At 49.6% G+C, this 24861-nt stretch overlaps 2 protein-coding genes across 2 annotated transcripts in view; both read left to right on the forward strand.

Moving 5' to 3' along the window:
• The first annotated feature begins 8314 nt into the window (after positions 1-8314).
• On the forward strand, positions 8315-9502 carry LOC149327060 (uncharacterized). The gene has a single exon (XM_089564075.1). The coding sequence runs from the start codon at positions 8315-8317 to the stop codon at positions 9500-9502; it is 1188 nt and encodes a 395-aa protein (XP_089420201.1).
• Positions 9503-9592: 90 nt separating this feature from the next.
• LOC149327061 (arylsulfatase B-like) overlaps positions 9593-24861 on the forward strand; it is a gene marked incomplete at its 5' end in the record, with an annotated part of 31908 nt that continues 16639 nt past the window's right edge. The window contains 3 exons of the mRNA XM_089564772.1: positions 9593-9712; positions 14828-14953; positions 16009-16135. Coding sequence (XP_089420898.1) covers positions 9593-9712; positions 14828-14953; positions 16009-16135 — 373 coding nt within the window. The remainder of the gene's footprint in view (positions 9713-14827; positions 14954-16008; positions 16136-24861) is intronic.

The raw sequence follows: 24861 nt of genomic DNA on the forward strand, positions 1-24861 counted from the left end.
CATGCATGAACGCATCCTTGCCGGCTCACATAAAAAAAACCTTACAGCGGCTAATGTGTCACTCCTGGCGAAGGGTCAGTCCTGAAGCGGTCAAAAATTACTGAAAAATCACATCAGAGTTTTTGGAGAGAATCAGTTGCATTCTTTGACGTCCTGGTTACGCAGGACTGCCACCAGCTTTGTGAAGAGCGCAGTGCAAGGCACAAAGAGTGGCACAAAAACAAATTTTGGTCGATTTGGCGAGGCTACGGCAAATGCGAATTAGGTGTGCTAGCACTGCAGTTTCGATATTGGGATCCACTGCTCACGGCTGGAAGTTGGTGCAGAAGATAAAGCACAGCGCAAGAGAATGGTAGTTTAGGACACGGGATGATCGGCTGCGGCGATGTAAGAGCGAGTGCTGTGCTTCTGTAGAGTGTCGTATTACGTGTCATGTCCATCTGCCACTGTTTTCCTCATGGTTTGTACATGGTTCATGTACATAGAACAAAAGGCGATGATGTAGTGGTCTGATGCAGTGGCCAGCAAAACTAATCTAATCGCGCCGTCCGTATTGGAAACCCACCCATATATGCAACAGGGAAGCTCTATCAGACCCCCAGCGTTTTCTTGATAGTATTTTCAGCACATTGAGGGCCTGGGAAGCTTTTTTCTTTAAGCTGTTTATATGTGGCAAGAAAGTGAGCTTTTTATCGAAAGTTATCCTTGAAATTTGTGCTCTTGTTTGAATGGTAATGGGGTTTGGTTTAAATATAGTGTGGGGTCGGCCTGTAGGCCTCGTCTCAAAGAGAACAGAACCGCTACTGTTTTCTGAGGGGAAAATCTAAATCCGTTTCTATCTGCCCAGGTAGCCAGTTTATTTATTGTTATTTGTATTTGCCGCTCACAGGTAGGTATGCTGGAAGACGTGCATGCTATTTGGAGGTCGTCTACATAAACTGAGTACATGATGGATTTTGGGATTACTTTTCCTATGGAGTTCATTTTGATGACAAATAAGGTCGTGCTGAGGATGCACCCTTGGTGTACACCAGCTTCTTGGAAAAAAGTCTTGGAGAAGGTTGCGCCTAGGCGGACTCTGAACGTGCGATTGGTCAGGAAGTCGCTCAAACAGCTCAGCATCCTGCCACGGATACCTAGGTCCGCTAGGTCACGGAGGATACCGAACCTCCACGTGGTATCGTAAGCCTTCTCCAGGTCGAAGAAGACCCCGATACAGTGTTGGTAGTGGATGAACGCTTCCCGGACTGTGTTCTCGAAGCGGACAAGGTGATCGGTTGTGGAACATGTCTTTTTAAACCCGCATTGATGTATATCTAAAAGTGGCCGAGACTGAAGTATGAAGGTTAGTCTGATGTTTAGAATGCTTTGGAATGATTTTGCTATGCAGCTAGTGAGTGCTATTGGCCTGTAACTGGTGGGACTAGTTGGTGGTTTGCCAGGTTTTAGGAAGGGTACTATGATGGCTTCTTTCCATGCATGCGGGATTTCTCCACTCATCCATATTTTATTGAAAAATTTTAGGAGAGCCTCTATGGCAGTCTCAGAGAGGTGAGCAAGCATGGCATAATGTATATTGTCTGGGCCTGGTGCTGTCTTTTTACCGGATGTTAGTACTGTGTTTAGTTCCTGCATTGTAGTAAGGTGAGTGTAGTCATGTATGCATGTCCCGAAGGCAAGTTTTTGTTTTTCTACTATTGTTTTGTGCTTTTGGAAGGTGTGTGTGTAGTTGGATGAGCTAGAAACTGTAGAGAAATGCTCACCCAATGTGTTGGCCTGCTCTTCTAATGTTCTTTGAGTACCGGGTGTTGTTAGCATTGGAAATGTAAAAGGAGTAAAATTCCCTGTGAATTTCCGCACCTGCTCCCATATTTTCTTTGATCACATTGAGCTGTTTATCGAGGATATGTACTGTTGCCATGATGCCCTTTCTGCGTTGCGTCTAATGTATCGTGCTTTGGCTCTAGCCCTTTTGAAGATGAGCAAGTTTCCTGCTGTGGGATATCTGCGAAGGTTGCCCCAAGCCTTGTTTTGCTGCTTTTTGGCCAATTAGTATTCATTTGACCACCAAACTTTGTGTTTTTCGTGCAATTTCAGAAGTTTGTGGGATTGCTTCTATTGCTGCAGATGTTAAGCATGTCAAAAATGTTTCATTTATTTCTTCTATTGTAAGGGTTTCGCCATATTCTTTTTCCAGTGTGGCCTTCGTTCTGAAAAGTGCCCAACCGGCGAGGTGCATTTTCCATCGCCGTGGCTTCGTAGGGAAGATGGATGTAGCTGACGTTAGATTTAAAACCGTAGGTAAGTGATCACTTCCCCGAGGGTCATCTAAAACATCCCAAATAAAATCATTAAAAACCGATGGTGATGCAAACGCTAAATCGAGGCACGTCATTGTTCCAGAGCTGGGGCAGCAGTACGTTGCTTTTCCTGTGTTCATTAAACATATGCTATTTGAAAGAATAAAATCCTCGATGAGCTGACCCCTGGAATCAGTATGCTCACTTCCCCAGAATGAGGAGTGTGCGTTAAAGTCCCCAATTATCACATATGGCTCAGGCAACTGTCCCGGAAGTTCTAGGTCATGCATGGTAATTGTGTTGTGTGGTGTGACGTACGGCAGGACCTCATCCCAAGTTTTGTGTTGGACATCTACGTACATGGACAACATGTCCGCAAGGGTCCTGTTTAATCGTTCGGTCAAGCCATTGATCTGCGGATGGTAGGCTGTGGTCTTGCGGTGTGTTGTGAAGCTCAGCCGAAAGATGTGGTCGATTAGCTGCGCTGTAAACGCCGTCCCTCTGTCTGTAATCACGTGCGAAGGAGCGCCATGTCGCAGGACGATGTTGTGCATGAAAAACTCTGCGAATTCTGAAGCTGTGCCACGAGGGATCGCCTTGGTCTCGGCGTAGCGAGTCAAATAGTCGGTAGCAACTATGATCCACTTATTGCCGTCCTGCGACAAAGGGAAAGGGCCGAGGAGGTCCATGCCGATCTGGTCGAACGGAGCGCGAGGGGCAGTAACGGGCTTGAGAAAACCCGCCGGCTTAAGCGGTGGCGTTTTCCGGCGCTGGCATTCTCGGCAGCTCTGAACGTATCGTTTGACATCAGCAGAAAGTCAAGGCCAGTAATATATGTTCCGCACTCTGGCGACAGTACGTGAAAAGCCCAAGTGGTCAGACGTGGGCTCATCGTGGCAGGCGAAAAGAACGTCAGATCGGAGGTCGGCTGGAATGACGAGAAGGTAAGGTCTATCGTTGCCTCTCGAATTCTTCTTGTACAAGAGACATTGCCGCAAACAGTAGGAGCCAAGACGTCGAGAGAAGTGGCGAGGTATAGCCGTATCACTACCTTCAAGGACGTCAATGAGAGGGCGAAGGTCTGAGTCCGCCCTTTGCCGAGTCAGTAGGTCGGAGGCGGTGAGAGTACCAAGGAAGCCGCTGTCTTCATCGGGCGCTGCGTCGGCAGAATCAACTGGTGCACGCGACAGTGTGTCGGCGTCTTCGTGTCTGCGGCCGGACTTGTAGACAATAGTAATGTCAAATTCCTGGAGCCGTAAGCTCCAGCGTGCCAGGCGTCCAGATGGGTCTCGCAAATTTGCCAGCCAGCATAGGCAGTGGTGATCGGGGACCACTTTGAATGGGCGGCCGTATAGATAAGGGCGAAACTTCATGGTGGCCCACACGACCGCAAGACATTCTTTTTCAGACGTGGAGTAATTGCTCTCGGCGCGGGAGAGAGTACGGCTAGCATAGGCGATAACCCTCTCAAAGCCCTCTTGGTGTTGAACAAGGACAGCGCCAAGACCGATGTTACTGGCGTCAGTGTGGACCTCGGTATCGGCATCTTCGTCGAAGTGCGCAAGAACGGGAGGTGTTTGAAGGCGGTGGCGGAGCGTAGAGAAAGCGGTCTGTTGCTCAGTGGTCCAGACAAAGGAGGTGGTATTCCTGGTGAGGCGCGTCAACGGCTCAGCAATCGTGGAAAAGTCCGCAATAAAGCGCCGATAATACGCGCAGAGACCCAGGAAGCGCTGGACAGCTTTCTTGTCGGTCGGAACGGGAAAACGTGCGACGGCGGCAGTCTTTTTGGGGTCCGGCCGCACTCCCTCAGCGCTCACAACGTGACCCAGAAGTTTGAGCTCTTCGTAACCGAAATGACACTTCTGGGGCTTCAGGGTAAGGTCTGCCGAGCGGAGGGCTTCGAGGACAGCCCGCAGGCGCTGGAGATCTTGGTCAAATGTTTCCGAAACAACTACGACGTCGTCCAAGTAAACAAGACAGCTTTGCCACTTGAGGCCTGTGAGGACGGTGTCCATCATCCGTTGGAACGTAGCCGGGGCGGAGCACAAACCGAAAGGAAGCACTTTAAATTCATAGAGGCAATCTGGAATCACAAAGGCGGTTTTTTCGCGGTCCCGTTCGTCTACTTCAATTTGCCAATAGCCGCTCTTTAAGTCAATGGATGAGAAGTACTTAGCGCGCCGTAATCTATCCAGCGAGTCGTCAATGCGCGGCAACGGGTAGACATCCTTTTTGGTCACACTGTTCAGTTTGTGATAGTCGACACAAAACCGGAGAGTGCCGTCCTTCTTCTTAACAAGGACTACAGGCGAAGACCACGGGCTTTGGGAAGGTTGAACAACGCCATCGTCAAGCATTTCCTGAACCTGGGTTTGAATAACTGCCCGTTCTTTAGCAGAAACACGATAAGGCTGCTGTCGTATAGGGTGAGCGTCGTCATAAGTGATGAGGCGGTGCTGCGTGATGGGTGTTTGACGAACCTTCGAGGAGGAAGCGAAGCACGACTTGTATTCCTTCAGCAGCTGTTCCAAAGCCAGTCGTTGCTCCCGAGACAGGTGGCAGTTTATGTCGACGTTTTCAAAGGAAGGTTCGTCAGCGCCGGCTGCCGCGGACGCAAAACAAACGGGAATATCGGTAGCAGGTTCGGCAGAAGCTATAGCAGTTCCTGCAAAAAGGTGCCGGTACTCGTTAGAAAAATTAGTGACCAGGACCGCAGACCGGCCACCACGAAGCGTCAGTAGACTGCGAGCGGCGCAGATGCCTTGAGTAAGCAGGAGTGAACGGTTAGCCTCGGCGACTGCTTCTGCGTCATGCAAGTCGTTGCAGGTGACTTCAACCAAAACACTGCTCCGTGGCGGCAACGTGACACTGTCTGCAGAAACACGAAGGGCGGCACTGCGGTGGCAAGATTCGGCGAGGTGGGTCGCTTTAGTGGTCGAAAAGGCGATGATTCGTTGGCGGAGGTCGATGACAGCACCATACTCCCAAAAAAGTCAATGCCGATAATGAGATCGTGGGAGCAATTGCACAGAACTACACAACTGAAGACGAACATGGATCCCTGAATCTGAACGCGAGCCGTGCAAATACCCTTTGGAGTAACGAGATGACCACCGGCAGTACGGAGATGCACTACAGAACAAGGCGTAAGCACTTTTTTTAGAAGAGTCGCCAATTTATCACTCATAATTGAATAGTCGGCCCCGGTGTCCACTAATGCACTGACTCTGTGACCGTCGAGAACAGGTATGTCCAAGGAAACGCAGTTGTCTTGGTCAGATGACGGTGCTATCTGTTCACGGTCGGAGCGTAGCGGCGGCGGCGGGAGGTCTACAGCGCAGCGACTCCCAGCGACCTTGCCCCCGAAGGTCGCTGGTCTCAGTTTTCCCGGCGAGGGCTGGGCGATCGGCCGTGTGCTGCTCGCGAGAAGCTCTGGGGGTTCGGGGTAGAGCGCCTCGGAGACGATGAGCGCGGCTAATGCGACGCGCGGGCTGAAATTCGCTGTTCCGCTAGAAGTCTTCAATGGCAGGGGTCGATGGCCAAACCGGGGTCTGGGCGAATCGGCTCGAAAGCCCTGCAGTCCGAGGCGCCGATAAGAGCAATGACGGTAGATATGTCCGGGTTCTCCGCAGTGAAAGCAAAAGTGGCCAGTTATCAGGTGTGCGCCAGACATCGGCCTTCCGCAAGGGCGCTCGGCGATCGTCGAAATACTGCACTGGTGGCACTGAGGACTGCGGCTCAGGAGGCATTACTGGAAACGGTGGTGGCGGAACCGCAGTCGGGCGCCTCGCAATTTCAGCATAGGTGGGGCGGTGGCAGTCTTCTGTAGAGGAGGCGTTTCGACAGCAGGAGCAGCCCTGAACGCCTGTTGCACCTCTTCGCGAACAAGAGCAGAAATCGAACCGAGCGCTGGATGCGAAGGGCTCCAAAATTTCAGGACCTCTTCACGCACGATGGTGCGAATCAGTTCGCGCAGATCCTCTGGGTGGCTCCCGGAGGTAGCAAACGATGCGGTGACAGCAGCAGCATGCACGGGCCGGTCGTAGGTCGCAGAACGTTGTTGCAGCACCTTTTCCATCGTTGTGGCCTCTGTAAGGAATGAAGCAACGGTCGATGGTGGGCTGCGCACGAGGCCTGCGAAAAGCTGCTCTTTGACGCCACGCATCAAATGCCGGAGTTTCTTTTCTTCCGGCATTGCCGGGTCAGCTCTTCTGAAGAGGCGCGTCATGTCCTCGACGTACATCTGAACGCTTTCGTTCGGAAGCTGGATGCGGGATTGTAGCGCACGCTCAGCTCGTTCGCTACGATCAGCGCTTGTGTAGGCATCCAGCAGCCGACGACGGAACTCATGCCACGAGATTAAAACGTCCTCTCGGTTCTCAAACCAGGTGCGAGCACCATCCTAGAGGCTGAAGTAAACGTTCCGGAGATTGGCTGCGTCCTCCCATTGGTTAAACGCAGCTACGCGTTCAAAGTGAAGGAGCCAGTCCTCCACATCCTCAAAAAAATTCAGGGGGCACTTTGGCTGTCTAAAGTGGGTAGAGGCGAAAGCGTTTTCCGCACCACTTTCGCTGCTTCTGTGGCACTGGTGGCGTCACATATAATTGAGTACCGATTATTAAATGATGACAAATCACTAATTAATTGTTAATTACTGATTAATGCCTGAATACTAATTAACTGCTAATTAATGACGCTTAAGCTTCGCCTTTAGGAGTGGAACGCGACAGCGTGTTGCAGCGCTGCCTCCACGGAACGCCGCCACCCGTTCGGCGCAATGCCTTGCCCTTTGAACGCAACGCTTTTTGAGGAAAGGAAATGGCGCAGTAATTCTCTGTCATCTCGGTGGACAGCTGAACCGCACCGTAGAGGAAGAGAGGAAGTGGGAGTGAAAGAACACAAAGAGGGCCCGTAATGAAGAAAATGAAAATTGTATTTGAGGAAAGGATATCACGCAGTAACTGTCTCACATATCTCGGTGGACACCCGTCAAAATTCAGTGGGGGGGGACTTTTTTGACCTACAATGTGGTCACTGATGTGTGGTTAAGATTTTAAGCTTCGCCTCTAAGAGTGGAAGGCGACAGGTGGTGGTGGTGAAAACTTTTAATTACTGAAATAGAGTTTGGGAGCCACAGAGTGGCCCCGCTACATGGTCGGCGTCCCTAGTCCGGGACACCGCATGACCCTTTGGGACTCAAGCGAGGAGCAGTTGAGGAGGGCAGTCTCCCATGCCTCTCTGGAAGGGGTAGGGGAAGGGGGGAGGTGGGGATTTTGAGTACATGCCCACACCATCGTCTTGCAACACTGCCAGGGAGTCCATAGAACGGCATCGCCCATTCGGTTCTACGCCTCGCTCGTCGGTATATTGGTATTTGAGGAAAGGAAAAGTATCTGTCTCTCATATCTCGGTGGACACCTAAATCTCACCGGAAGGGAAGGGTGGAGGATGAGAGTGAGCGAAGACACCGTATTCACTAGACGCGCCTTTGTTCATTCCAAACCATCGCGCTGGCATGGCGTAGTGGTCTTCAATTCCGGCCACCGCAGTGATTGATTGATAACAACTTTTATTTCCACCGATGTAGGAGGCCCCCTACGGGGGACGGGACCTCCGCGACTAAAGACTGGTGAAGATACATTGTCTCTTCGCGGCTTCAGCCGCCAGGCGGACAGCTCGTTTCTGGTCGGCGGGGACCTCGCTTCGCAGAAGGGCCTCCCAGGCTTCTCTACTCTTAATATTGTCCTCAGCACCCGGGGATCCAGGGCATTGCCAAATTATATGATCGAGGGTCCCTCTCGCTCCGCAGGTCTTACATTTGTCACCTTTTTTATTGTCTAACGTGGTTTGAAATAACCAGACAGGGTTAACGAAATTTCCGGCCTGTAATCGTCGCCAGGCGATGGCCTCTGTATTGGTTAAGTTTGGATCTGGTGGTGGCATTAGACGCCTGCCTAACCTGTAGTGCACGGCGATTTCCGCGTACGTTTGCAAACGTGTTCGGACGTGCGATCATGGGCTCCGTAGGAGCGGCTTCAGCGGCCTTGTCTGGCCGCGGAAACAGGGTTACTGAACAGGAAAGTTCCTATCAGGTGGTTCTGCCAGGTCTACCTACAGGGCGTTTTGTTTTAAATACCGTTTTTTTGCACGCCGACATCACGGCCCGTCCTTACCGGGTGGAAGATTTCCGAGACGCGTTAGCCCAGCATGCGCTGCTCCCTGACGTTATCGCCCTGGGGGCGTATCGCATGAGCCACGCCTGGGCTATCACAACGAAGGATGCCGATGCAGCGCGGAAGATTGCAGGCGTCGGTGAGCTGCTCGTGAAGGAACGCCGCTGCTTAGTGGTCGACCCGACAAACCAGGACGTGCGCCTCAAGCTCCATTGGCTGCTTCATAACGTGCCCGACGAAGACGTGCGTCTCGCCCTTGCGCCGTATGGGAAGGTCTCAGAAGTGGCCCGGGAACGCTGGCGCGTGAAAGGCGTCTCAGAGAAGGGGTCGACCACAAGGCTTGTCACCCTGAAGTTGAAGGCCGGTGTTAAACTTGACGATTTGCCTCACCAGCTGAACGTCGGAGGTGAGTTGGCACTCGTTGTTGTACCCGGAAGACCACCTTTGTGTCTTCGCTGCCGAAGTACGGGCCACATTCGTCGGGAGTGCCGAGTCCCGCGTTGCGGAACCTGTCGGCGTTTTGGCCATGAAGAAGGCCAGTGTTCTCGCACTTACGCGAACATCGCAGGACCTGGGACCAGTGAAGATGCGTCCGAGCATCTGATGGATGAGGCGGACGCGGAAGAGGCAGCCAAAACAACTGGGAAACCAGTTGTGCAGGATGGACCTACGTTGACGCCTCTTCAAAAAAAGGTGACGACGACGACCAGTCAAGTAGCAGCTGCAGCATCAGTGGAGCATGGCTCTCAACAAGACGACAGTGGCCAGGAGACGGACGCGACGGAAGTCGCGTTCGACACCACGAGCATCGTGGAGAGTGATGACAACGTCGTCATGGACACAAGCAAGGAAGAGGCTGCTATGACAGCTGCGAAGCGGTCGCATGACGAGAGCGTAGGCGAGAAGATGCCGCCTGATGGGGTCAATGATGAACCGCCGCCGAAGACATCGGGAGTCAGACGCTCGACGCTACGGCCACGGCCGATCTTATCGGCTGACACGCGGCAGGCGGGTAAACCGCCTCCGTAGCTCTAGTGAGACCGTGTTGGTGTGAATGTCAACTCTTCGTCGATCATCTTCAAGATGGTCTGGCAGCGGCGATGTGTCTGTGTTTGAAAAAAAAAATCGAGGTTGCTCCTCCGACGTGCTTCCAATCGCCACCGGACGTTACTTTGGGAAACGCATGGTCATGCGGACGCTGCGGACCTTCCACCGGCGAAAGCCACACCGACCACGGAGGTAGGAACGCGACGGCCAGAAGCGTGTTTTCTCTCTCTATAACACATGGTATTTAAGCTGGACACACCACTTCGTGTAGCCACACTGAATGTCAGAGGGCTTGGAGCAAGAAGGCGGCAGTACCAACTTCACCGCCTCCTTTTAGACAATGATCTAGACCTGATAGCAGTCCAAGAGTCTAAGATAGAGTCAGAGGAACATGCCGGCCGCATGGTGGTTATTTTTGAGGCAAGTTTTCATGTGTGCGTTTGCCATTCTGTAGGTACATCTGGTGGATGCCTCTTATTTATACGCAACACTTTGGGTATAGGCGTGGATTCGGTTTTTTCTTGTGAAAGTGGCCGTCTTTTGGTTGTTGATTTCACCTTTTCGAAATTATGTTGGCGTGTTATTTGTGTATATGCTCCGAATGTGGAAAGAGAGCGTGAGAATTTTTTTCAATCCTTGGAGTCATGGTTCCAGTGCGACAAAATTTTGGTTCTTCTTGGGGACTTCAATTGCGTGTGCATGGCTGTTGACAGAGCAAAGTGCAGAAAATTTAGAGATAAGAGTGCTGAAATGCTGACCGCATTTGTTAGTGACTACAGCTTAGAGGATATTGGCAGTGTGTTCTCCACTGGGAGCTGTCCGGAATACACGCACTTTCAGCGCGATAGTCATGCGCGATTGGACAGAGTATATGTGTCAGTTGATCTTGTTCCCTTATGCTCTAGTTATCACGTACAACCAGTGACTTTCAGTGATCATTGCCTTGTGAGTGCCACTTTTGGAAAAAAGAGCAGGAAAGCACGCTTTAACTGGCACTTGTGGAAACTGAATGCCAAACTTTTGGAGGATGAAGAGTTCGTGATGAAAATTAAGGCTGATTTTGAGAACATTCTTATTGCCCAACCGGTTTCTTTTGCAATAGAATGGGAAAGATTCAAAGATCAGGTGAAGATTAAAGCAATAGAAAGGAGCAGTGTGATTAGGCATAAAGAGAAAGAAAAAGAAAGAACCCTGCACGCTGAACTGGAATGCTTGCTGAACATGGAAAGCACAGCTCCTGGAATGTTCACAAAAGAAATCAGAGATGTGAAATGCGAACTGGAACGCAATGACACAGAAAAATATAAAGCTGCTGTCGTACGTGCAAGGTCCGAAAAATTGTGGGCAGGCGAAACGCCTACAAAGCGAGCGCTCGCGGACGAAAAACGGTACACTTGCCAGAAAGAAATCAGAAAGATAAGATACGGAGACGCAATTACCAGCGATCCAGAAGATATTCAGAACGCCTTTGTGGACCACTTCACAGAACTTTTCAGTAACAAGTGCCAGACTGTAGAAGGTTTTCATGTAAACTTCTTACAATTGATGCCAACACTTGACGATGAAATCAAGCAGCGCCTAGAGCTGCCAATTACCTTGGAGGCGATAGAAAAAGCAATAGACGACCTACCATCTGGGAAAGCCCATGGGCCAGATGGGTTGAGTGCTATATTCTTCAAAACATTCAAACACTACGTCGCTCAACTGATGCTCAAAGTATTAACAGAAGCTTATGAAAATAATCAAGTTCCATTGTCTTTTACTACCTCCCACATTGTTTTAATTCCCAAGACTGATGACACGGAGAAACGTATGTTGGTGGGGTCCTATAGACCAATCAGCCTCACAAATGTGGATTACAAGTTGTTCATGAAGATTTTAGCCAGCAGATTGCAAAGTGTAATCACCAAGTTAGTTGGGCCGCATCAAACCTGTGGCATCAAAGGTCGCAGCATTGCCACATATATACATGTTGCATGAAGCGTATTAGAATGCGTTGACGCGCTTGGCAGTCAAGTAGCTACGATGCAGCTAGATTTAGCAAAAGCTTTCGACCGTGTTTCTCCTGACATTCTTCTCTCCATTCTAGAGCATGCCAACCTGGGTAACGTAATAGTAGAAGGGGTAAAAATGGCTTACGCAAATTGTACGACGAGAATTATAGTTAACGGCGAACTTACCAACACCTTCATAGTACGCTCGTCGGTGAGACAAGGATGCCCGCTCTCTCCCCTGCTTTTTGCAGTATATCTCGAGCCGTTGTGCTTGGCCATTCTTAACAGTGACTGCATTTCTGGATTCAAGCTTCAGACAGCCGAAGTGAAAATCCTTGCATACGCGGACGACATAGCGGTATTTTGCACAAACAGAAACAGCATTCGTGAAGCTACGAATGTGGTCGAAAAGTTCTGCGACCAAACTGGATGTCAGATAAACTGGGGAAAAAGCTCAGGATATTGACATGGGGAATGGGATATTTCACCAGATTTTGCCAGATTTTCACCAGACTTGCCCCTAAAAAGTTATCGCGATCCCAGCACACACTGGAACGAGGAGACGTGAAAGGCAAGAGAGAAAGCGGATGCGTGGCAAGGAAGGCAGCTGTCAATCTTTTCACGTGCCTATGTGTGCATGTTTTCTTGATTTCTAAGATATGGTACGTGATGAACGTGCTCTGTGCGTCGCGCAGCAATATTCAAAAAATCCATCGAGTGTTTGCAGTTTTTCTTTGGGCGTCGACCTGGGAGAAAACCAGGCGAACAAACTTGTTTATTTCAGTCAAAAGCGGTGGCTTTGGACTGGTTCATTTGTTTTTTGCGTCAAGTGGTGTCGCGCTTTATTTTCCTTCGTGATCAAAATGACATATTTTTGAGAACTGTTATGCAAATGCGGTTGCAAAGGCTGCTCCCCGGAATCATAGTGTCATCGAGTGAAAACATGTGTGGTGCTGTAAACGGATATTTGCGTGAGGTTTTCCTTTCCTTCAGGTTGTTGGAAGTGCGTTTTTCACTAAAATATCTGTATAACGTTCCCAAAAAGAAGCTGTATAAGGATCTCGTTGATATTATGCTGCCGCCACCTTTGTATCGTGTGCCTTACCGTGGAGGCCCAGGGCAGGATATTTTAAAACGGGTGAAAATGATGCCGGTCCGGCCGACAGTGAAAACATTCTTTTTCAAATTGCACTCTAATACACTACCCGTTAAAACCTGGCTCCATGAAAAAGGAATCTTTGTCCCATGGACAACAAATTGCTTGTTATGTAAGCAGCCAGAGACAATTGAACATGTTGTCCTAGACTGCTGGGACGCCATGCTTTTCTGGGATGTCCTGCAGAGAACCATCAAGAAAGAACTACCACTGCACCCTTATGTGATCAGATTTCTACCAGTTGATCGCAAAGAGGTACCCTATGACTTATTAATGCTTCTTGGCCTCCACAGCTTGTGGAAAACGCGAATGCAAGTAAGGCATGCTGATATAAACACTCGTAGTACACGTGAGAACTTTGTTGAAAGTGCTGTTTATCTGCGGGAATGTTACCAGGCGCAGCGTGACCCACCCCAGTGGGTAACACTACTAGATGATCTAGTGAAACTTAAGAAATTTTAACCTCACCCGTATCAGCTCAAGTGTAGCTGAAGTGGTCTTATTGTTTTCATGTCAATCTCGAAAATAAAGAAAAAAAAAGCTGGTATGGCGGAATGGATAGCATGCTCGTCTCGCACGCCGAAGACCGGGGTTCGATTCCCGAGCTCGACCAATTTCCTAGTCGGTTTTATTTTTTTATATGGCCTGATTAGAAAAGTTAATTAGGCTAATTTGGTAATTAAGCAATTAACTAAGCTCTATCGCACTTACTTGGAGCATCACTATACGATCCGTTTAATTGGTTGCATGGTTACTAGCCAAAGTACAATTGGCCCCGTTTGAAATTCGCGCACATTGATGTCACGACCGTTTCGACCAATTGAAAAGCGTGACATTTCTGTCGACAACTGCTGCTTACAACGATGAGACATTAAAGGCTTTCGCCTAAGTTCCCCACGGAACGTCTTGGGAATCCGCGGAGTCTGCAAGGTGTAGTGGGATGGCGCGGCAGCAGCGGTTTGCAGAGGAGGAGGAGCGGCTGTCGCCATGCCGCCGCTCTCTAATGGTCCAACCTCCGATGGCAGTCCTTGGATCCTCCGGCTGAAGCGATGTACCGGGGTGTCAAGCGGTACAGGGCTGGCTCGACGGCTGCCTGGAGGGGTCTCTTGCATGGGCTCACGGGTACCCGGCACACTCCACCAGTCTGTAGCGTACTTGCTGACGAAGGGGGCTTTATTAGTAGGCACGAAAGGGAAGGCCAGGCAAGCTGGGGCAACAAAAGCGACAGATTCCACACGACGCGAGCCCTACTTCGTCGTCGTCGCCCTACTTCGTAGGCGCCACCTGGCAATACTAGGTGGCAGTATGAAAATTTTTTGCGTTTCTTTGCCGTATTATTTTTTGTCGTCTGGCGGGTTGGAAACAAAAATCATTCTTATTTTAAGAATGCTAACTGTCTCTTTGTGAAAAACTGTAGTCTAATCACTAAACCTCCATCCTATTCTAGGCTTATCGAACCAAATACTCTCAAAATACTGAAATTTAAAGATGAACAGAACCCTGTTCAGACCAGCTGCACGAAAGAATTCTCTACGCTCCTCAATTCGTAACAGCCATTCAGAAGTTTAAGGCACCTTCTGACAAATCCGAACAAACTGATTTATTTTCCAGATTTGACCAAAACCTTTCACAAGGTGCCGCATAGCAAGCTTCTTTTGAAATTAGAGCAGATAAGTGTTCCTCCCTTTCTCTTTGGCTGGACAGCAGCTTATCTACAACTCAGGACGCTGTTTGTGGAGATACGCGGTTCTTCCTCCTCCCTACTCCCTGTAACTTCTGTAGTCACTCAACAAAGCATGCTTGGTTGCCCGCTTTTCTGCGGTTAACCTTTTTATTCCGGCTGTGAAAACTTTTCTGTTTGCTTGTGATTACATGATTTATTGCTTTTTATGCCTTCCGTTTCCGACCAGTAAAATCGAGACGATGCTGGGCTCAGTGTTCTGAGTTGTAGTGATACTATTTCTTGTTAAATATAAATCCCCCCCCCCCCCCCCCAAAAAAAAAGAACTGTGTTCCTGCGTAGGACCAGAAAGAAGAATCCGTTTCACTCATCTACTTTAATAATGGTGTTTTAGCCAAAATAATTAAAAAGTACAAAAAGCGTGATGCACTGAGATGCGTGCCTCCTTAAGTTGCTCGTTCTTCGCGCGCATGCAGAATAGCAGTTGCGGCGTCGACATGTGGGAGAACGAGGCCCTTGCAGCGGATACTGACGGAGTGTACAGAACCAAGCTGTTCACCGACAGGGCGGTGGACATCATCCGTCATCACGACACGAAAAAGGTGCGCTACTCTGAGCCTTGTTTGAAAAAAAAATTATAGTGTTTTACAGCTAATTTGCACTTGCAGTAGCAAGACATTCATCACAATACAAAAAATGCGCGATACTTTGAGCTTCCTTTGAAAAAATCAACTGTTTTTTTGCCTCTAATATGCACTTTCAGTAGCAAGAGATCTCTAAGCGCTGCTCTCTGAGTGCCTATACGTAGTATCTGAGTGCCTAGATATAAGAGCCTTTCTTTGCTCTGTCCAGGGGCCACGTTTCAGGAATTTGAAAGTCGCGAAGGTGACAAAAACTTGTGGCGAAAGATAAATAAGCTCCTCTTCAAAAGGCTAAAAAAAGTAATGTAATGTTCTCATAATCTCAGAGCTAGAACTATGGGAAACACTGCTAAGCCCACCAGTAACAGACCAGTATGTCTTGGACAGGTTACTCTTGAATAAGGCGATACTATTCTTCTGAAACAGCCATAGCCTATGAAACATCTTCCACATGCTCCGCTTCATTCATTTCCACTCGAATATGTGGCAGCGCCAGGGAGTGACATTCAATAGTTTCGGCGTTATCAATACACCCTTGTGCATTTGCAAAAAAAGGAAAGCGCTCATGCTGATTTTCCGCAACGTTGGATTAGCAAAATATTGATGGAAAGTATAGAGGTAATGAAAGAAACATAAACAGGGTTGTTTTCCCCGTACAAATCGTCAAACAGAACAGTAGCCTAAATAAGTTCGAAACTATTCAGAACTTCACAAAAATGATGCGCAGAAAAACATTGACAGCAGCCGTAATTCGGGTCCTTTTGCTGAAGCGCGCTTTTGCTGGTGTGCTGGCATAGACGGCAAAACCTGACTGCCTCGGGAAAAATAGCTATATTTGAGTGATCAGCAGTATCATGTTGTTGAAAATGCTTCCTAATGCTGTGGTTCCGCTAGTGCTCATGGTGAAATTTAGAGGATTGCAGTTCTCACACTCCACTCCGCGCAGCGGCGAACGCTATTCCGTTCGTGGCATGACCCATTGTTTCCACGTCCTAGTCTTGCACTTTATGTCGCAGCCCTTGTTCTTGTACTTGGCACCCACTGCTGCCCACGGACAATCCAAGAATTTGACAACTGACGCTCCTCGAAGAAACCTGGCAAAATTTCCCTACATCGGCGACCGGAACAGGACGCTGCTAGCTGGTGAGAAATTCTTGCTGCACGGTATAGAGAGAGTGCCCAGTGAGCCAGATTTGTGAATGTCATAACGCGCGTCTTATTAGCGGCGCCCGCAACACTAGTGATAACATACAGTGGGCCATACGAATACGATGCTCCTGGAACTAAACGGACGCTGTTTTGCCGTCCTCGACGCTCTAGGAAACATTTATAGGTGAGTCCACAACACAGGGAATTGCATTTGTCGCTAGTGGCGTGGTAAAAGTGTCCGTCTCCATACTTCAACTGAGCCTGCCATTTTTGCGTCACCGATCAGCTGAGTTGCGATACTTTACTGAGAAACAAAACCATTCATAAAGTATCGCGTTTGTGTGGCGTTTGGTTATCCGGCCCCCGTTCAGCGCTGCCAAGCCATACGCGTTCATTAAGCTTTCTTTTTTTGGAACTTCTGCACTAGACGGAGCCCGTACTGACGGGCGAAGGGGATGGCGATGCGCCCCATTGTTCTGTCACCCAAGTGGCGTAGTCGCCAGCGCCAGAGTAACAGGATGCATTTAGTAAGCTCTGCTTGAGTTCCAGGCTAGTGGTAAATGGAAACAATTGGCCGCAAGTGGTTTCACTAGACCTACAACAGCGGTTACGGAAGCTGCAGAGAATAGGTTATCTTATTTGATGTGTTCTACGAACCGAAACGGATAAAAGAGAGGGCAGATGCCATTCGCCGCAAATACCATGAGCTGAGTGGAAAAGATGCGATTTCTAGTAGGCATTCTCCGAAGAAAGCAATCCATAGAGAACACTTCACTCACCGAGGCGGTGAAAGTTTACTTCACGCTTATATGGGAACTGTGGCGGCGGAGGACGCCATTGCCTGCGTTTTGCCGCCGTAATCAGTGACCATGAAGACGCCGCCACTGACCTGTCCATCACCCTCTCCCCCACCTGTGCCTGGAAATAGGCGATGGATAGCAGCAGAAGGGATCGCAATAAATGAAGGCTGTCCAAAAGCAAATCTTGTAAAAAAAGGGAACGCTCCACGTTTTCTGCATGCGAGGAAGTCGCGATTGCTGCCACGGCAGAAAAAGACTCCTAAGCCACAGCACTGTTAGAAACGGGCGAAGGTTTTTTTGTTGAACGCGTGCCCAATGAAACCTCTGAATCCGACATTCAAGAAGCGATCACAACGTGCACAATCTACAACACCACAGCCAGCAAGAACTCTGCAGCTGTGGAAGCGCGAGCCAGCTGCACTGCAGACGATTCGCTGTGTTCCACTTCGTACGATGCTCAGCATCAGACAGCTGCGTTGAATTACCACACAGCCTATTAAAAGTGATTCACAGCTTTTGTTTAACACCATCATTTTCGTTAACCCCTTCATTCGAAGGTTTTGCTGGTTGAACAGTTCAAAAAAGCAGCATTTTCTTTGGGAACTTTTCTTCTGGGCTCCACAACCAAGACAAAAGGAATTTTCAGTTTCCCAGCAGCGTTGTATGGGAAACTGAAAATGCAGAACGCTAAAATATTTTCATGATGGCACATGTCATAAGCGATGCGTAAATTAGGAGGCTCGACTACGGCTGCATGAACCTAAATGCTATTTGGAGGCATAATTGGTGCCCATGCTGCAAAAGAAGACACAATGCACATAATGCTCTAGTTTTGAGGACATGCTTCTAGTTCTTAATACCAAGTAGTGTGCAGTCGGGACTTCTAATCCTGCGACAGCGCGCTAGCGGCGTACATTTATTTATTCATGATATCACCAGGGTTAATATACTTATAATAAAGTGTGGGTGGCAAATGTATATCACCAAAAAGAGAAAGAACATCATGGAGGCACAGAAAAATAACAACAGAATTACAGTGGGCTAAGTTGCCCGAGAAATATATAAAAAACACCCTTCAAGAAAGCACGCTGCACACTTTCGTTGACAAAAAAAACCTCCAAAACATAAAGGATACTAACAACCTCAAACAGAAAACGGTAAATGGTCGGTAAGCATGGCTAATTCTAACCACAAAAGAAACAAACAGAAATTATACAATCAGGAACAGCATAACAAAATACTAAACGTACTTTTAACGAGTGTACGGTCCTTAATGTGTAAAAAAATCGGGACCACCGGGCCGACACGAACTGGGAGAATGCGAAAGCATTCACGCCTCTTCGGCAATCGTCGCCTCTCTTTGCCTCTTTGTAACTTTTTGTTTCGTAATTTAACTACTGAATTAGCGTAAGTATCTTATGCTTTAATTAAGTATTTAATTAAATTTAGTTTTTCAAATTTGGCGCTTTGGATGATTTCACCTCCACTAACTATATCCCATCCCAGCCCATTCAACCGTCCAACGGTGTTGGCTTACAATTAATTAGCTAATTAATTTAAATCAATAAAACTTTTTGTTAGATTAATTACCACACATCAAATATATTTTAAATATTTAGAACTCTATTTTCACTCCTTTGCCTATTTTTGCACTATTTTGCCGACCACGGCTGTTTTTCCGCCCACTCACTATATCGACGTCCACACTATTTCGACGTTTTTCCGACATTTTCGTCTGTGATTAATTAACTAGTCATTTATCAACATAATTTTTTTGCGCAGCATCCTCACATCATCCTCTTTCGATTACAACCACTCCTTTGTTGGACCACTCTTCTGAGAACGTAACAACTGCTGCGGACAGGTTTCGGTGACACCACCCCGCCGACGTAGCCTAGAAATGCTTTCGCATCAATAATGATGCAGGCATCTTATTCCCCTTAGTTTAAATTTTTAAAAGAAATGAATTGGCGAAGATTACAGTTTAGCATTGCGTTATGCTAACTCTGTGTTGGTGATGCCGGCGAGCAGAGAAAAATGGGACTCGGTCAATCCGAAATGTCCGCAGTGACTCGTTATGATAAAATATCTTCTGAAAAAATTTCGAGCCCCTCGCTAAGCTTAGCGAGGGCCTCGGTTCTGGCACCCTTGACGCCATAGGAAGCATAAGAGGGTTCTCATACAGCTTCCACCCTCGCCGTTCGATCACGTTCTACGTCACACCAGCAGTAACTCAGGACGTTCTACGTCACACCAGCGGTAACTCAGGACGTTCTACGTCACACCAGCGGTAACTCAGGACGTTCTACGTCCGCCGCTGATGAACACTCTCAATGTTAGGTTATTTGTAAACACAAATACCCCCGAAAGCAGAAGATTTAACAGCCGTCGCCGTTGCTCAGAGGTAGAGCACCGGACGCGTAATTCGGAGGTCGTGGGTTCGGATCCCACCAATGGCATGTCGTTGTTTTTTCTTCTGCTTTTCTAATCAATTAGCTTTAAGCGATAACATATTCAGTAATATTGTAAATTGATCAACAACACAAAGTAAATAAATAAATTAAAAATTCCCTGTGCCCCTTCGTTTCTGTGGCTGTTGGCTTCTCTCATATTTACACGAACCCCTCCTTCCCTTTCTCTTGTTTGCTTAATTGCTTAGCGAGGGCCTCGGTTCTGGCAGCCTTGACGCCATAGGAAGCATAAGAGGGTTCGCACACAGCTTGCACCCTCGCCGTTCGATGACGTTCTACGTCACACCAGCGGTAACTCAGGACGTACTACGTCCGCCGCTTACGAACGTGGGTGGCGCTGATGAACACTCTCAATGTTAGGTTATTTGTAAACATAAATACCCCCGACAGCAGAAGATTTAACAGCCACCGCAATAGCTCACAGGTAGAGCACCGGACGCGTAATTCGGAGGTCGTGGGTTCGGATCCCACCGGCGGCATGTGTTTGTTTTTTCTTCTGCTTTTCTAATCAATTAGCTTTAAGCGATAACATATTCAGTAATATTCTAAATTGATCAACAACACAAAGTAAATAAATAAATTAAAAATCCCCTGTGCCCCTTCGTTTCTGTCGCTGTTTTTGCCAGATAGGAATATATGCTACGCCGACTTCTTGCTGACGTATTTTACGTACTCCAAGTCCGCCACTGCGCCAGACGTTGCATACAGTGTTTCCATCGTATATCTGCGACGTTTATTTGGTTTTGTTGCTAAAGCAACACTACGCTAGCCGCCGAGCCATTTCGCGGAGCCGAGGAAAGGCCATACTGCGCATGCGTGAGGAGCAGTGACGTCACACGGCGCACAGCTGGCGCGCTGCCGCCGTCGCTGGCGTGCTGGCGGCCGCCGGCGCACGAGTATGTTTTTGCAGGCTAGTTGGGGCCTAAGCATTCTGGGTTTTTTGCCCAAAAGACACGACACATAAGAAATGAGGTACAGGACAAGCGCTTTCTTTTTTCCAACGTGTGGACGTTGTTCCCAGGTCCAGCGTTCGCTTATTGGTGCGCACCGTCGAAGGAAGGGAAGTGTTCGTTGCCACAGGAATTCTGTAGTACTGTTGATCATCACGCAGAATTGGCGCCATTGCTATGAAACACTGGAAGGCTGCGTGCACTCTTTTAGCCGAATGCACAGAATTTCTTTGTACAGACGGCACTGCCTCTGGCGCATGTCAGACGGCACTGCCTCTGACGCTGGCACGCCACTGTGCGTAGTGACGTAACTTGCTCCTCGCGCATGCGAAGTATGATCGTGCAAGAGCACGCGTAGCGGCGACACTGCAAGCAATGTTGCTCACGCAACAATATATGGCTATGCGCAGATGTTGCTTTCGCAATAAGCCAGGTTTAACCGGAGCTAAACCACAGACAACTTTTTCTAAATTTGAGCCCATGGGGCGTGATAACCTTATCAGGCCTGCTTGTGCAGGAAGACTGGGCCTAGAGCACCTGTATGTGAGACAGTTGGTTGCCCGCGTCTTCTTTTTTCGTGATTGTTCCCATCCGATTATTAGAGCATTCTTGGAGGTTAACTCAATGACTCTACTTCCGAACTTAGCAGTTTATTCCAACTTTACTGAACCCCATGTTTAGGCAGGAAGTTTATGCATCCGTGCTGTTTTTGACAGTTCGGGTTTCAAATGAGTTCTTATATTTTGCTTTGTGCAAAAATCTGTACAGGCAGTTGATAACGATGCTCTTCCACCCCCCCCCCCCCCCACACACACCCCACTCCCTGTGTATCGTTCAGTCTACTTTGGGTTCACAGGTCATGATGTTTTAAAGCAAGTGCGTAAAATGCCAATTTCTTCTGGCACGAAAACATTTTTCTATAAACTACACACCGATACTCTACCTGTCAACACGTGACACGATGGGAAAAACATTTTTTGTCTGCTCTAAACTGCCGCTTGTGCAATGTGCCCGAAACAAAAGAACTAGCAGCCGCAGTTCCTGAGGCACGAACTGCGCTATCATCGCCCTGCTTAAGTCCTCGCCTTTCACCGCCGAATCTTCTTGACGTGTTTGTAGACGGTGTCAAGACACTTGCGCTTGTGGACACTGGGGCCTCCGTTTCTGTCATTAACGAAAACTTCTGCCGTTCGCTTCGAAAAGTTACCACCCCATCTTCTGGTCTTTCCCTCCGTACAGCTAGCGCCGAGCCCGTTCATCCGTCTGCCGCTTGCCCAGCACGCGTAGTCATCGCCGATGTTTTATATGTTGTCGAATTTTTAGTTCTCCGTGCAAGCTCCCATGACGTCATCCTTGGCTGGGATTTTCTATCCCGCCACAGCGCCGTCATTGACTGCGCCCGTGCGCATGTCGTCTTTTCCACGCCCTGTGATGCGCCCTTCGACGAGCCTTCGATTCGCCGTGATGCAAAGTTTGTTGTCGCCGAGGACACTCACATTCCCCCTGACAGTGCTGTGCTTGTCCCTGTTTGCGCCGCCTCTGTTTCTGACGCCACCGTTCTCTTCACGCCTTCCCCCATCCTTGCTTCTCGCCGACGCCTCTCTGTTCCCTTCGCCGTCATCGACATTCAACACGGTACTGCCGCCATCCTCGTCTCTAACACCTCCTTCTCTGCCTTCTCCCTGCTCCGTGGCGAGTGCCTTGGCCATTTTGAAACCGCTACCTTGATCAATTCCTTGGACACCGATGTGACCTCCTCCAGTCCCGACATCGCTGCCCTCACCCCGCGTGGCCCTACTCCCGATCACCCACTGCCTTCGGACATTTTCGACCGCTCTATTGACCCCGCCCTCGACACAGCTCAACACGCGCAGCTTCTTGCCCTGCTCAACCAGTTTCGCTCATCGTTTGACCACCAGTCCTCTTCTTTGGGCCGTGCGACCAATGTCGAGCACCACATTGAAACCGGTATTCATACTCCTCTCCGCCAGCGCCCCTACCGTGTGTCACTTCCCGAGCGCCGCCTCATCACTGAGCAAGTGGACGACATGCTACAACGAGGCATTATTCAGCCATCTGCCAGTCCTTGGTCATCCCCAGTGGTGGTGGTGAAGAAGAAGGATGGCTCGATACGATTTTGCGTGGACTATTGTCACAAAATTCAGCGCATTTTAGAAACAAACAAAAAAAAACCGCCGCGCGCACGGCGTCTCGCCGGCGCGAGCCCAACGGGAGAGAGGGAAAGCCCCCGCCGAGCGCGTGCCTCTCTCTCCACCGCCTCGGCGTGCGCCGAAGGAATGAGTCATCCACGCCGATTGCTCTAGAACATCCGAGTTGCTTCTATGGCTGACGGGGGAAGAGGGGGAAGCCTTGTGTGCACTAAGACATGTCCCCCTCCTCTGCACTCGGACGTCGGCTACGCCGCCACGACGGCGCCACGCTAGAACACGCTGGAACCTTCGCGAAACGACTCCTGACTTTAACCAATGAGGACGCGCGGCCGGCGAGAGAAAGGAAGGGACACTACACGGGAGATACTGCGTGTATGTGCGCGCCTACTTTGGCGCGTACAACAAACAGACGGGAGAGCGAGCCTATAAAAGAAGGCGTCGACCGCTGTCAATTAGTCCGAACCGCCGTTTAAGCTTCGTCGAAGCGCGCCCGTTCGACTCTCGGGAAAACACCACTCGGCCAGCAACGGACCAACGAGGCAACGTTCGCCAGTCTGCGGGACGGCATCGTCGTGGAACTCTGGTCGTCGCGGACTGCCGCAGTGCCCGGTGAACAAATTGTGTTTTGTTTGTTTACCTCTCTATCTTGTGTTAGTGCACTTTAGGTGCAATATTGCCTTTGTATTGCATTCTCTCTCGAGTTTAACATTGCATGCGTTGCATTGTTTGGTTAATCACTCTGTATGTGTTTGTACTAGTGATTGTGAAATCCTCTGTATCGTCTCTTTGCTATATAAACCTTGTTTTGTTTTGCAAACCTTTGGCTCCGACCCATTCTCTGGCTTGCCACCAGCGAAAGCTGGGCACCGAACGCCCAAAAACCTCTTGTCACTTGGTAGCTGGTCTCCGCTGAGTTTGCCACGCTGAGTCGAGGGCATCTCCTTTGAGTCCGAGACCGCTACGATGCGATGAAGCTTTTGCTGCGCTCCGTCGTCGTCTTACTTCACCCCCTATTCTTCGGCACTATGACCCCAGTGCTCCTACTGAGGTGCACACCGACGCAAGCGGAATTGGCCTCGGTGCTGTCCTGGCCCAGCGCAAGGCCGAATTTTCTGAATACGTTGTTGCGTACGCCAGCCGTGCTCTCACCAAAGCAGAGTCGAACTACAGCGTGACTGAAAAGGAGTGTCTGGCCGTAGTGTCGGCTCCACAAAATTGCGCCCTTACTTATATGGCCGCCCGTTCACCGTCGTTACTGATCACCACGCCTTGTGTTGGTTGGCCTCCCTCAAAGATCCCTCAGGACGCCTTGGCCGCTGGGCACTCCGTCTTCAGGAATTCGATGTTACCGTTGTCTACCGGTCGGGCCGCAAGCACTCCGACTCCGACGCCTTGTCACGCTCGCCACTGCCCTCTCCTGCGCCCTCTTCCCTCGTATCTGATTCCCCACTCGCAGCGCTCACTGCTATCGACATGCCCAATCAACAACGCCAGGATCCATGGATTTCTTCCTTGCTGGATGCCCTTCGTGCGCACTCCACGTCCTCCTTCCCTCGGGCCCTTCGTCGCCACGCTTCCCATTTCGCCATCCGCGACGATCTCCTGTACTGCCGCAACTATCGTCCGGACGGCCGAAAGCGGCACCTCATGATTCCCCGCCATCTTCGGTCTGAGATCTGTGCGCACTACCACGCCGACCCTCAAAGCGCTCACGCTGGATCGCTAAAAACCTACGAGCGGCTACGCCAGAGGTACTACTGACGGGGCATGTACAACTTTGTTCGCCGATATGTTCGCTTCTGCACAGCCTGTCAGCAGCGGAAGTCGTCACCTCGACCCTCGACTGCCCCGTTACAGCCATTACCGTGCCCGGCTCGCCCTTTCGATCGTGTGGGCATCGACCTATATGGGCCACTCCCCTTCACGACCGCCGGGAATCGATGGATTATAGTCGCCGTGGACCACCTCACTCGGTATGCAGAGACCGCTGCCCTACCTGCGGCTGCTGCTCGCGACGTCGCCTTCTTCCTTCTTCATCACTTCGTCCTGCGCCACGGCGCTCCGCGAGAACTTCTCAGTGACCGCGGCCGTGTTTTGTTGTCTGAAGTTGTTCGCGAGCTTCTCGATGCGTGCCACTCAGTCCACCGTACCACTACCGCTTACCACCCCCAAACCAACGGCCTCACCGAACGATTCAACCGTACTCTTGGGGACATCATCGCCATGTACATTAGCTCCGACAGCTCTAATTGGGATCAAGTCCTTCCGTTCGTGACCTATGCATATAACACCGCATCCCAGGCAACCACCGGCTTTTCCCCATTCTTT

The sequence above is a fragment of the Amblyomma mixtum genome, chromosome 10, assembly GCF_055824585.1.
Source record: "Amblyomma mixtum isolate Tamu chromosome 10, ASM5582458v1, whole genome shotgun sequence".
NCBI lineage: Eukaryota > Metazoa > Arthropoda > Arachnida > Ixodida > Ixodidae > Amblyomma > Amblyomma mixtum.